The sequence below is a fragment of the Scomber japonicus genome, chromosome 3 (genome assembly GCF_027409825.1).
Source record: "Scomber japonicus isolate fScoJap1 chromosome 3, fScoJap1.pri, whole genome shotgun sequence".
Classification (NCBI taxonomy): domain Eukaryota; kingdom Metazoa; phylum Chordata; class Actinopteri; order Scombriformes; family Scombridae; genus Scomber; species Scomber japonicus.
This window is the reverse complement of record NC_070580.1, coordinates 13644099-13657350: the sequence shown is the minus strand read 5'-3', so window position 1 is coordinate 13657350 and position 13252 is coordinate 13644099. Positions and strand designations below refer to the sequence as shown.

At 38.1% G+C, this 13252-nt stretch overlaps 1 protein-coding gene across 1 annotated transcript; it reads right to left on the bottom strand.

The window, feature by feature from the left end:
• Positions 1–10442: 10442 nt before the first annotated feature.
• LOC128355178 (uncharacterized) lies at positions 10443–13178 on the bottom strand. The gene is made up of 4 exons (XM_053315417.1): positions 13054–13178; positions 12499–12800; positions 12129–12261; positions 10443–11276 (listed from the first exon to the last, which is right to left on the bottom strand). The coding sequence occupies exons 2-4, from the start codon at positions 12794–12796 to the stop codon at positions 10886–10888; spliced, it is 822 nt and encodes a 273-aa protein (XP_053171392.1). The 5' UTR covers positions 12797–12800; positions 13054–13178; the 3' UTR covers positions 10443–10885.
• Between the last annotated feature and the right edge of the window lie 74 nt (positions 13179–13252).

Sequence of the window (13252 nt, the reverse complement as noted above, 5' to 3'; positions counted from 1 at the left end):
CCAAACTAAATATAAAGATACGATGTCCTGGTTGCTTGTAGAAACTGTTTGCTACAGTAAATAGTGAGTGTTGTGTCACTTACTGTCTTTCTGATTGACTCAATAAAGAAAAATGCAAATAATATTGATTTACAGTCCATTAAAAATCTCTGTCTCTGTATGATAAGGTGAGTATAGGGCTGACAATGATTTGTATTGAAATGACTTAAAAATTAATTATCAAAATGTTTGCTGATTATTCCTCTGATAAGTGATTGATTGAATGTTATACTACATTTCAGCAGAGAGACATTAAGAGATGTAGTTTTTTTTTTGTTTTTGTTTTTTTTTAATACTCACCATTTTTACCATGCTCACAATGTAAATTTAAAAAAATAATTTCCATTTTTTGCACAGCTTCCGTAACTTTAATTCTCATATTATTGTTATTAGTGTTTAAAGGTTCAGGTGTATCATGCTTAATAGCTCTATTGTTTACATGTTATTATTGTTTTGATTTAGATCTTGTTTTTAATTTGCTGCGGTAGAAACACACTTTCCCCATTGGCACTGAAGTTACATCTCATCTTATATGAACTTGTATCAATCCAAGTCAAGAAAAGTCATTTTCCAGTATTTGAATAAAAAAGAAAATTTAACTTGGTGCAGTGACACTGGACAGTTACAACGGCCTGTGTCATGACCCCTCCTTGTTACACAACCCGCTCAGGTGAGAGAAACAGCCAGTTAACTGTAATCTGCTGTTATCAGGCCCATCAGCCATTGTGATACTCCCTTTAGCCTTTGTCTCCCACTTGAACAATTTGTGTTTTTAGTATGGCCTGCCATTTCAAAGGAAAGCCCTCTCTTTTGGACAAAGACCAGAGCCAGCAGGCCATTCTGAATGACAATACTTAATAGGAATCAGTTGGTATTTACTGTTGGAGAGGTGGAGTGCATTAAGCCAAGAGACTGATTGTTGTTGTGTTTGCCTTTACTAATTGGCTGGAAGGCAGTGAGCTGCTGATACAATTCAGAGGGAAAACAGTGATCAGAGGAGCAGACCGGGGGAAAAAAGGGACAGGAGGAGTGGAAACTGCAGATTAAAAAAATGCATGGTTGGTTAACATTCTGAGAGCTGATGAGAACATTTAAGATTATAAGGATATGCCACACAGCGACATGCGGTCAAACCTTGTTTATTTAAAACTAAATTATATTGTATGCACTGCTGATTGAGGTTGTGACCTACTTTATTTTATCTTTGTGTACAATCTTAACACGTATTAGGCACCAGAGTGGTGAATGACTAAAAGCTGATTCATTTTATGACCATCCAACATCCAGTGGGGTCCCCTGTCCTTCACAGAAACCTCAGAGATCGTCACTCCAAAATATGAAGGAGGAGAAACGAGTACCAGAGAGTTCTGGTTCCGTCTTACCATGGGTACTTGTCTACTTAGTAATCAGGACAAGCTGTGGGGAGACTTGGCCCAAAATCTCAACCGCAATTTCTTCCTCCGCAGTGGAAGAAGACGAGGAGAAATAACACAGAGGGAAACGGTGAGCGAACGTTTTTGCTGGACGAGCAGAAAAGTAGCCATCCCTATGATGTGCTGTGAACGAAGGCAAGCCACAGGTCTAAAAGGGACGTACTGTATATTTGTATGTGTGTGGGCACGTGTGTGCACGTCGGTGTGTGTCGCAAATGGACCAAAGGCATGCATCAGTTCATTTTTTGCTGACAAGAGCTGCACTGAAAACAGAGACGCTACTCATCAACTTTTAGGTCAGAGGGAGTCCAAATTGAGTCTGTGACATACAGCCGAAAGGGAGACTGGAGAAGGAGAGACGGGTGGGGGTGGGGGGGTTGTCTTGAAATCAATGCGAAAGCCAAAAATTTGGGCCCTCAAATGGTCATGGTTGAAACCGGTATTCACAGTGAATTTCCGGCCACAGTGCCATGCCTAAGTCCCCTTGAATATTTTCTGGGTCAGGGATTGCCGCATTTCAAAGCCTGGTCTCTGCCCACGTCTGTGATTCAGTCTTGTTAAGGGGCCTATATTCCAGCAGAGAAACACACAGAAAAACTTCAGCAAAATTAGAAGTGACTATCAATCACAGAGAGCTCTCAGTCTTCCATTGGGGTGTTGTGTGGAGCTGGATGTTCGACAGTTGTAACCCTCTGACACTGAGTGGGCTGATATTTGAGCGTGAGTGTGTTTTTGCAATAGAAAGTTAAATTTATGGTGAGACTGGGAAATTCTATAAACTCTTAAAGCCAAGAGCTATGATGCTCAGCTTCAACAGTGAGTAGGCCTTTGTCCACTGTAAAGATGCTTCAGTGGAAATGCACAATCACCCACTGTCGAATGAAAAACACCTGAATCAAATGAATATGAGTCATAGTTTTTATAATGGATCAGATGCGTTTTGAGTTAAATATAAAAGTATTCCAAAGTCAGATATTAACAATATGCTATAGGCAGACACAATTGCATCTCCTTTGAAATATTTAGAAAACATATTTTAATAGTTTTAACAGCTGCGGCTTTCAGACAGTGACAAACCACAAATATGTACATTGCCATTGTTTATCTACACAAACAGCCGTGTGTGTGTTGGTTTTTTTAGATTAGATTTTAAATAATTTATTGGGGCACAAAACTCTCTGTGACTTTCTTTGGAAAAATAACTCATGATGATGTCATCATTTTCTGTACTTGGGCTTGATCATTTGTGACAGAAAATCTCTTACGCACTTAAGGTGTGAGATTTTAAAGAAGTCGTCATTTAAGAGAAATGAACACTAATCACACTATTGAGTTGCATTATAAGAAATGCTTTGGGGCCTTGACTCAAAATTAGGAGTACTGAAGAACCCCTTTAAATCCATTTGTTTTAGGTCTCCAACTATCAGTTATTTTCATTACTGAATAATCATTTGTTTAATTTATCACTTAATTGTTTAATCTACTAAATGTCAGAAAATGGGAAAAAAACATCCCAGCTTTCTTTCAAATTGCTTGTTTTGTCTGACCAACAGTCAGAATCCCCAAAATAATCAATTTACAAAAATATAAACTCAGAAAAGCAACCACTACTGACTATTATTAATGCTAAAACCAACAAATGCTGTGTGAGTGTTTTGCTTATTTAATACCATAATCAACTCATTGATTAAACAGCTTGTTTCACTATGTACTACCTCTTTATACTGAATAGTTGTATCAGTCCAAAGAGTTATTTGTGAGATATTTGAAGCCACGTCAGGCAAGTGGTGCTTTGTGTGCGGGGAGAGTGACCTATCAAATCTCAAGAAAAAAAGATAATGACCCACGGGCTCAACTCTTAAAGGACATAAAAAGAAAAAATGAAAGCAGTCATATGAGGGACTGAGTATCTGTTTCACATAGTCCCTGTCGCTGTTCACGACGCTCCCCCTCCTCCTCCTCCTCCTCCCCCCGATGAGACATGAAAGAGCGAACCTCATAATAAAATGGCATAAACCATCCTCCAAGGTTGAATTATTGTAATTACGTGTAATTGAGTGTTTGGCGGCAAAACCATTTCCTCCTCAGATCCCGCATGTACTTTTTGAAAATCACGATCACTTTGTTCTTGGCCCCAGCCACCGATTGACCTTCTCCAATTGCAGTCTTTCGTGAACGGCTGTGACATGAGACAGAGTGGGACTCGGGGGGTGGGAGGCAGTTGAGGTGGTGGTGGTGGTGGTGGTGGGGTGGGGGGGCTGCATGCTATGTTGTCACAAGATGAGTTACTCTCCACCAGTTCCATATGGTTTCAGTCATCTGTTGGGCTCCCTTCTCTATTTCTCCTTTTCTCTTTTCTTGCCTATTTATAAATACATGAAGCCTTTCACGACGTTCTGGCCTTGGCCAGAGCCTGGGGTTAAGAATGGGAGAAACCACCAAGACACAAATTATTTCATGTTTAATTTGAGTGTCTCTGAGGATGTTGGTTTGTTCTGAGGCATATGTACGTGCCTGTACAGTAGAAATGCCTGAGGATGCATAATAGCGGCCATTGTTTGAGGGTTATGCTGGTCAGCCAAGAGTCTTTCAGCAAAAGAGTGCAAGTTTAATTGACCTCAACTGGCCAACTGTTGTCCTGGAGAAGTTTGTCTTTTGTAGATTATGAGTTAACAAAGATTATAGAAAAATTACAGACTGCTATATTGGTGGAGAAGAAAATTGCAGTATTTTACCTATGCTACCACAGTATAACTTACTTTACTGACTTATCCCCTTCATCCTGGCTTGGATGTAACACAGCTAATTACCACAGTATAACATTCTCACTAAAAAAGTCGATTTTCTCAGTGAACCCGCTGACTTGTGCAAACGCCCATAATTCCCTGAGTCGTTTCAAGCTGTGAGTTTTCAGCATTACAGCTGTCCAGTGAGGATGAGGCAATGGGACGACCAATGACCTGCTCAGTAAATGCTTCCATGGAGCTTTTTCCCCCCCTCAAAGACCATTGTGTCAGGGTAAATGTATTCATCTGTGTCAGTTCTGTCATGTCATAATTGGGTGATGATGCAGGAGTTGCTATTCAGTGACACGATGGCCAGAGCTTGAAACCCCGACAAATGTGTTCAATGTGAGCTCAAAGGGTGAAGCAACATAACTGTCTATAACAGTGATGATGAAGCATTATGACTAACTCTGACCTGTGAAACTTGCTGACTTGCTTTTAGCTTTTACACTGAGCCTGTTTATATTTTTGGTAAACCTTAGTTATTTCTACAGTTACAGGAGGCAACTTTTTAGTCCAGCAGTGGCATTTTTTCCTTAGTTGACTGGAATATAAGTGTGATTTTTTTGGTTGTACAAGTTACTATAAAAGCATAGGATATTGCTCATGATAATTAAGTAATAAGGTCATTAAAGTTAAAGCAAAGGACTGGAATTCAGCTCAACAGATACAATAAAAGAGACAAGAGAAGCTTCATATTGGGGGAAAAATATCACAAACTTGACCCTATGATGCCTCATTTGCATTGAACCCTTCAATGGTCACAAAAAATACCAAAGACTAAAAACTATTAGTGCAAACATCAGTTTAAGTCCACTTGCTGTGACAGTGACAGTTTACATCATACAAGACTTGACATTTTTATCAGTGTAAGTAGCATTACATAGGATTCACTGAAGAAGCAATCATTTGAACCAATAAGAAGTTAAGAGATAATTACATACGTTTGACTTTTGGTGGATGAAGAGGAAAGTTTGATCTTAAAAATAAAACATTCCATGAGTTATAACTGAGAAATTGTAATTCTAGTATTCATTGTTGATTTGTCAGTGGCTATCATGTGCTCCTCCTTGATTACATGGACTCCAGCTCAAAAGTAAGCTGCGATTGGGAATGTCAGGTTGCCATTTTCTTATGATTGGCTGATGAAAGGTATAATTTGGGACTGCCAAGACAGCAACTTCAAAAGCTTCCAATGCCATATTAGGCTGGAATGTGAAAGCTGTCCAGGCAAAAAATGATCCAATTTTCTACTGGCTTTAATTACAAAGAGGATCCCCTTTCATTGGTGGGGCAATTGCTGACCATTTTTGAAGACCATTGTGGAAAATGATCAAGTCAAGCATATCCATGAATGCTTAAATCTGGACTGTCTTAGTGTGGCCAATGGCATGATTATATCATATATGCAACTCATATACTTCTGTAAATGTTACTTGAGTCCTTTAAGCTAAAGGTTACAAAGAAACAAGAGACATTTTTTGCCAAGGGCAAACAATACGAGACACACAATGATAACATTGATGGCCAAATTTCCTAGTGTCCTAAAAGTAGTTTCTTTAATAGCCTTTTTGTTTATACTTGTGGTGACGGGTAAGACAAAATAAAATAAGTGGGTAAAGGGTAATTTGCCTTGTAACTGTGTCTTTTTAGAAAGTTTCCCCCTCTTGGCTGTCACCACGCCAACAAAATAAAAACATAAATTGTGGTTAATCCCTGGCAAAGAGACATTGTGCCTGAAGCCTGTTGGTAATGGGCAATGCCCTTTCTAATCTAAATAAAGTTAAGCGTTTGTAACAGCGACTGCATTACGTAAAATCCAATTTGTGATTGCAACATCTGTACTTAACCTATGGGTAGTTCTTTGTTGGTTCAAGCAGCTAAGCTGCATGTCTTTTCCATGATTATTTTTCCAGGAAGCTTACATGTACATGACCTTGCATGCAATGCTTATGATTCATATGCAAAATCTGGGACCTGGTTATTATAGTGGTAAAAAAGAATTACGCCTAAATATTCTCAGACATGCAAACCCATGCACAAAGTATAAAACACAGATACTGTGTATGCATACAAGAACATTACCACTTTCTCACAGTCTAACACACACACACCCATGCACATACACACACATGCAAACGTGCAGTCACATATACACAGTATCATCCAGACATCCAAATAATAAAAACATATTTTCTATTTAACAACAAATAGATATAATAAATATTTATTGCTCCTGGTAATTACACTAATTTTACATCATAACACAAATAAAGAAACTGGATCAAACAACTATCCTGGCACCAGTTACAAATAACTTTTCTACTGGACTCTGAAAAGGCTTTTTCTATTTGTCGGGCTGACATAATGCTAACCAAATTGTTAATGCAATGCCTTGGCTAACTTTTCTCCTTCTCCCACCACCTGTCAAATCCTGTCAGACAATCTGTCATGAGGAGAAGGAAACGAAGAAAATGGACCATTCTCACACATTTGGGAGGCATCCAGAGGCTTATTTGTAAGCCTGCAGGGTGTGGCAGGTAAGCTTCTACCTCAAAGGCAACAGCTCCCTCCCATGTAATTGCTCATCAGATCAAGCTGCATGACATTCCTTTTGGACTGTTTCAAGTGACTACTGCCAAAAGACAGAGTTAACTACCATCAAAGGGGACTATCTCCAATCTGGATCAGTGGAAGTTGACTGGATATCGTTGTGTCATTAGCTCAGGTTTCAGACTACACCCCACTAATTAACAATGCAAACAGGCAAAACTTAGCTACTATGTAAGTCCAATAATGACTGTGGTTAGGGTAAATGAAGGGGCTCAACCAAGCAAAATACAAGCATAAGAGCAATAAGCCAGTGATGTACATTAAAAAAAACACACAAAACCACGTAATTCACTCTAAAAATGATTCTCTTATCAGAGCAGGGAGCATTCTATCAGTTCAGAGGAAGGATGCATCCTCAGGCAAAGCAGTGATAAGGACCTTTGATAGAATTAAGCCAGCGTCAAACAGCCAGTAGATGAGTCCTGTGAAGATAAAGCAGCCCTGACTGACAGGTCTGATAATAGTCCAAACAAAGAGAAAGTGGAGATTAAGGGGTTCCTTTTCAGGCAGTTAAGTGGACTGCCCAGAGGACACTCCAAAACATGGCTCATCTGTCAGGGACAGGGGGAATGGATACCATCACTGACACTTCATCCAGGCATAGATAGGTATTTGGGAATGCCTTATAAAGAAGGTATAGTCTGTTTTTAGGGTTATGTTATTAGTCTACTTCAGGGACTTTCAGGGATAATTTTTAGAGAGTGCTTATACCCTTCCAGTGACTCATGAGTGACAAAAATTGACTCACGTGTGCTTTGTGGTCTGTAGGAATCTGGCATGCAGGGGGTGGAGTCAATGCTGGAGTAGAGCAAAGGGGGGGGGGGGGTCACTTTTAAAGGGATGACATACCTAAGGTGCTTAATATGAAAGGCAGTTTGCACCAAAACAAAAAATAAGCCGCTCTACTGGGGATGAAATATAAATGTTATGAATGAGAAATAACATGTGTTGCAGATGAGTATGAAAATATATGTATATGTATCTAAACGATAAAAATAAAATGAAAATATATATCTATTGTATTGCCACAGGCTTCAGTGGGATAGTGGAGTTCTGTTTGTCCAAAACATAACGAATCAGACTATGAAATACAAATACAAAACATCTGATTGTATTACGTTATATTGTATTATATTATATTATACAGTTGACTCGCCTATAGATTTCCCAGCATGCTATCAGAAATCATTTACTGGAAAGACTTACTCTTACTCAAGACAGACTTACCGCCTTGTGTGACTCATGGCAGTACTGTGACTTTAAAGCATTAATACTTAACAACTTGAGGCAAAACTGACTCCTAGGCAAATATGGACAATAGGTCAAAATGAAACCCTCACTGTCCTATCATACTGATTCATAGGTCAGCATTAATGACCTTGCATCTGATGAAACTGCCTTATCAGGATTTGAACACTTTACAGTTGATACAAAATTACAAAATATTAAATCAAGATCAGAAAAGCAAGTTTGCAAAGGACAAATGGCAGAACGAGTGAAGCACAAGAGACAGAAACAGACTTCTAGATTTGTAGAGCTTCTACCAAAAGGAGGTACATCTGCAGTTGTGGGGGTATATGAAAAGCTTGTCTAATTTACTGAACTCAAACAAAGAAATAAACAGTCAAATTGGATTGTAAATTGAAGTAATCATCAAATGTATGTGTAATGTGAAAGAAATAATAAATAGTGTTAAATAACATCCAGTTTACAATTCATAAGAATGATGAAGCTGAAGCAGTCCCTGGATTCATCTGACAGGGTTGGGCCAATACAGCTAAAGCAGATCAAAAAGGTCAGGAATCCCAGTTTTACAGTTACAGAGAAAATTGTTGAAGTATTAGCTCATCATCCTTTTTCCTCTCATAGTCCCAGTACCTGCGTGTAATATGCTCAATTAGTGTGTTTCATCCCATAAAAATAATGATAAAAGTGCTCCTCACATCAACACATTCATTAAATATCATAAAGGCAATCATGACTCATATTGTGCACATAACCCTGATCCTTGAAAAGCTGCTCTCTTTTCACAGTCAAAGCTAAAAGTGAATGAAAAAAAAGTGACGAGGAGTTAATGCTGAGGCGGCAGAAAGGGAGAGACAGTCACAGTACTCAGCTGTAACACAGTCTGGCACAACACTAACAAAGGAAATGAGCAAACCACACAGCAAATAACAGACTTTTATTCAACACTCTGGGCCCCAATGCTTACATCTGGGTGCCAATCCCAGTCACTTACAAATAAACAGATTTATGAGAAATATTACACACAAATTACTACATTTGTCTAGACAGGACATTTTTTTAGCTTTACTTACATTGGCATGACCAAGTTCAATTTTCATAAATATGTGTATTGGTGTACAGTATGTCAAACATTTACAGCTTCCAATTTTGCACTTAAGAGTAAATGGTATGAATCAGCAAATAAACCAAATGTCCAACAGTGTAAAATTATACGTATGAATTATACATCCCTTCAAAAAATACACAAATTATACTTCCTGCAAAGATTGAATCCAATTTCAAGAATCTAGTATCGGAATCTGAAATTCTACAGTTTTAGGACACAATGCATTTACCTGGAAAAGTGCTGTGTAAACTTTTATTACAAGTGAGCTACTGTAAAAGCTACATTCTCATTATTCTAAGACACTCATCAGAAACTGGGACTGATTGATGATTTGTATTTTCACTTTTAATTGTATTCAGTTGACTTACACAGGACCAAAATATGTCCATAAAGATTCAATTAAAAAGAAATGCATGTTATACTTATACTATACTATATATTATAGCAACGTTGTCTCTTAATCCGACACTCAAAGCAATGTGAGGTATCAAACGTGCCGAATTCCATCATTTCAACATTTATTTAACATGAAACTGCACAATAAGAAGGAAAAGCAGAAATCCATCTCATGATAAGTCTCATCCAAGAACACCTATATTGATTCACATAGTATAAACACAAAAAAATGTTGGATTACTTTTTTAAACTAAAAGCACCTTATGAATGAAATAATCATAATAAATAATCATGGGTCTGAGTCTATGAGAGAATACAGTAACTTGTTCATTACTGTAGTAATTACAGTACAATACAAGGACATTTACAAGACATTGGTAATAAGTATAATGAAGGAGGACTTCAAACTCATATCTGATATTACTTAATGATTTTAATGGGTTTTGGTTTGTGATTATGTACTGCCAACACCTACCAGGATACACATTTCATTTCATTCATAATGTAGTGTGATTAGCCATATGGATGCCTGAAGCAGACAAAATTGCTGTTGGATCATCATCATATCAGTCAAAAGCCCAAACTTTTTGACTGGTACTGTACACACACACACACACACACACACACACACACACACACACACACACACACACACACACACACACACACACACACACACACACACTCGACAAGCTTAACGCAATAACGTATCAAAGTTCACACATCCAATGAAAATATCATTGTCATGTGAGACATTTCAACATCACAGCAGAAAAAGCACAGGTGTAACTCATTTGGTGTTCCAGTAACAGGGTTTTTGGTATTGTGCATGCTGACTCTCTGGCACTGCTTACAGGAACACCTAAATGGAACAGAGCCATCACTACTGTTATTATTTACACCTGCACCTTTCCTGTTATGACAAGTCAAAACCACAGCTGTAAAAAAAGGCTTACTTGGCATTCCCAACTGGAAAAAAAGTGAGTGAGTGGATGAAGTTAATGTAAACAACTGACCAGGTAGCATCAGTATGTGTTTTTTGGAAGTGATAAAGACAGCAGTGGCATTTCTTACATATTCTTAATACTGAATGAAATGTCCTGTTTTTAGTGTTTAACCACATTTCAACACACAGATGAGTATAATAATAATGATAAATTCATTCACTTGCACAATACAAATGTCAACATTAAAATTGACTAATCATAACACTGTGTTTTTGTTGGTCGCATTTCACAGGTAGAACAGGTTGTCATCTAACTCCTTCAGTCCTTAGTAGGTGGGTCTTCCACTTGTTTCTTCAGCAGCTTAATCTTTAGTGTATAATATTCCTCTTGCAGCTTGAGGACGGCTTCTTGTCTTTTTAACACTGACATTTCCAAATCCGATCTCTCTTGTAAAGTTGTGCAATTTGCTGAAGGCGTAGAAACAGAGCAGGGAGAATCTGACTGACCTCCAGAGGCAATGAAGATGGCAGAACGAGGACTACTAAACTGCACTGCGAGTGATTTAGGGATGTTAGTGAAAGCAGTTAGTTTTTGTTCAGGTGGAGAAGCGGTTAGATCTGCAGCATATGCTGGAAGCTCAAGATCTGTCAGTTGATGTTTTTCTGCAAATCTTTCCGCTATTGTGTGGTCGTGTCCATCTTTATCACAGCTGAAATGGCAGGAAAAAAAGTTTGTCTCTGAATTTGTTGACAAAGATTTCAACCACAGCACATCAGGGTTTGTCCACGCAAATCACAAAACTAGAAACCCACCGATATATATATATATATATATATATATCAGCCGATATTGGTCAATCACAGAATATCAGTATCAATGTATATATTGCCTAATGTACGCAGATATATATATTTTTTTAAGTTATATAGGCAGCATTTTATGTACATTTAATGCTTAATTCAAGTTGCATACAAACGTATATGGTTTTATTCTATGTTGTTTTTTTATAGCAATTTATAATTATTAAATTCCCAGTGAAGTTTATTGCTTCAGTGCACTGATTTTATACAATGAAGTTCACTGTTAAGCTGTAAAATCCTGCCTCCATTACATATCTTTGTCATAAGTGTTTGACATATCTGACTTTTTTTTTCTTTCTTTAAACGTTTTTTAATCTAATATTAGTCGGGTCCAAAAAACCACAGTTAACATGCCCCTAGTGGCATCCAGCCTGCATCTGTTTCAATACGGTGGATGTGAATGGATGGACTCTGTTTGTACTGCTCACAGCTTTTTGAAAATGACTATATCGACAGCTTTCCAGTGTCCCTATTATTCTGAATAACAAAGTAGCAGGGCATCATGGTAAACAGTTTACTTGGACGAAAGTTGATATTGAAAGTACATTTTTTGGATTATTCCGATTTAACTGGGATAGAGACTGGGAGTAAGAAAATACTGCATGCCTTTTGTAACTGATGTGAAAGGCAGCCTGCTTCAGCATGGCCGTTACATATTTCTTCTTCTAGGCACATGAAAGTAGCAGACAAAACTGTATTACCTGTTTTGTTGATTTTCCATCATCTGTACAGCTGGAGAGTCTTCACTGTCATGTTGTAGTATGTCTGAGAGATTCATAACAGAAATCACTAGTTTGGTCACAGTACTGAGGTGTTCTAGGGACAGGCCCTCTCCTGTGAATAAAATATGCCATATATCTCATGAGTTGAGTATAATCAATTTAACATGCATACAATAAGAAATAGATTTGCTTATTTCTTCTTTCAAGTTCCTCACTCAAACTTCTTCTGCAGCCAAACTCACATACCTACCCTGAAGCTATTGGCTCATTTCACCAGGTTTAAATTTGTAGATTTAATGATACTAATTATAAGACATTTTATTGCCAAGAAGCATCAGATTATCCTCACCTGCACCCGCTTGCCTTTTCTGTCGTTTGATCTCTTCCCTTGACTTTGCAAGCAGGTTTTCCCACTTTTTGTTACAGTCAGACACTGTGCGCTGAATCTGTGGAAAGGCATTATTAATGGCTTGGGCTATCTCTTCCCAGGCTTGTCTTTTATCTTGTATTGATACTCCAGTGCTGCACTTTCCTCTGATTATGTCTTTCCTCTCTTGCATCAGCTGAGCAAGAAGAATACACTCCTGGTCTGTCCAGTTCGGTCTCCGCTTCCTGCTGGACATCCCTTCAATAATCTGCAGGGGCATTATTCTGAGACAGAGACAGACACAGACACAGAGACACAGAGACACACACACACACACACACACACTGAATATCTGTTTGCACAAATGGTCCTTATTACAGCTTTAAAAAACAAGAGTACAGTGCAGAAAATTCAGCAAGTTAATTGTGCATTCAACAAATCATGTAACTATCAGGTGAAGCCTTCCACTTAAGTCTTTTTAAACTTAAGTTATCACATTTAAGAGATTTTTTTTATTATTTCCGAGATTTTCGCTACCTGGAACTGAATCAATGCAAAGGATATCTTGGTATCAGGTCAGACGCGTGCAGGTTGTAGATATTTTGAGTTACCAAACACGCTGAGATAAATAAATACAGTTTAAATGTTAAGGTGAAATGTAAGGCTTTCTCCTCCGTCTCAGGGAAAATCTACCGAGTCGCAGCACAGTGACGTTGCCACGTGGTGACGTGTCAGT

Coding starts and splice junctions, on each gene's coding strand:
- LOC128355178 (XM_053315417.1), bottom strand. CDS start 12,796: ATGCCCCTGCAGATTATTGAAGGGATGTCCAGCAGGAAGCGGAGACCG. Junction 12,262..12,498: donor GAAAAGGCAAGCGGGTGCAG/GTGAGGATAATC, acceptor TTTTATTCACAG/GAGAGGGCCTGTCCCTAGAA. Junction 11,277..12,128: donor ATGGAAAATCAACAAAACAG/GTAATACAGTTT, acceptor CTGCCATTTCAG/CTGTGATAAAGATGGACACG.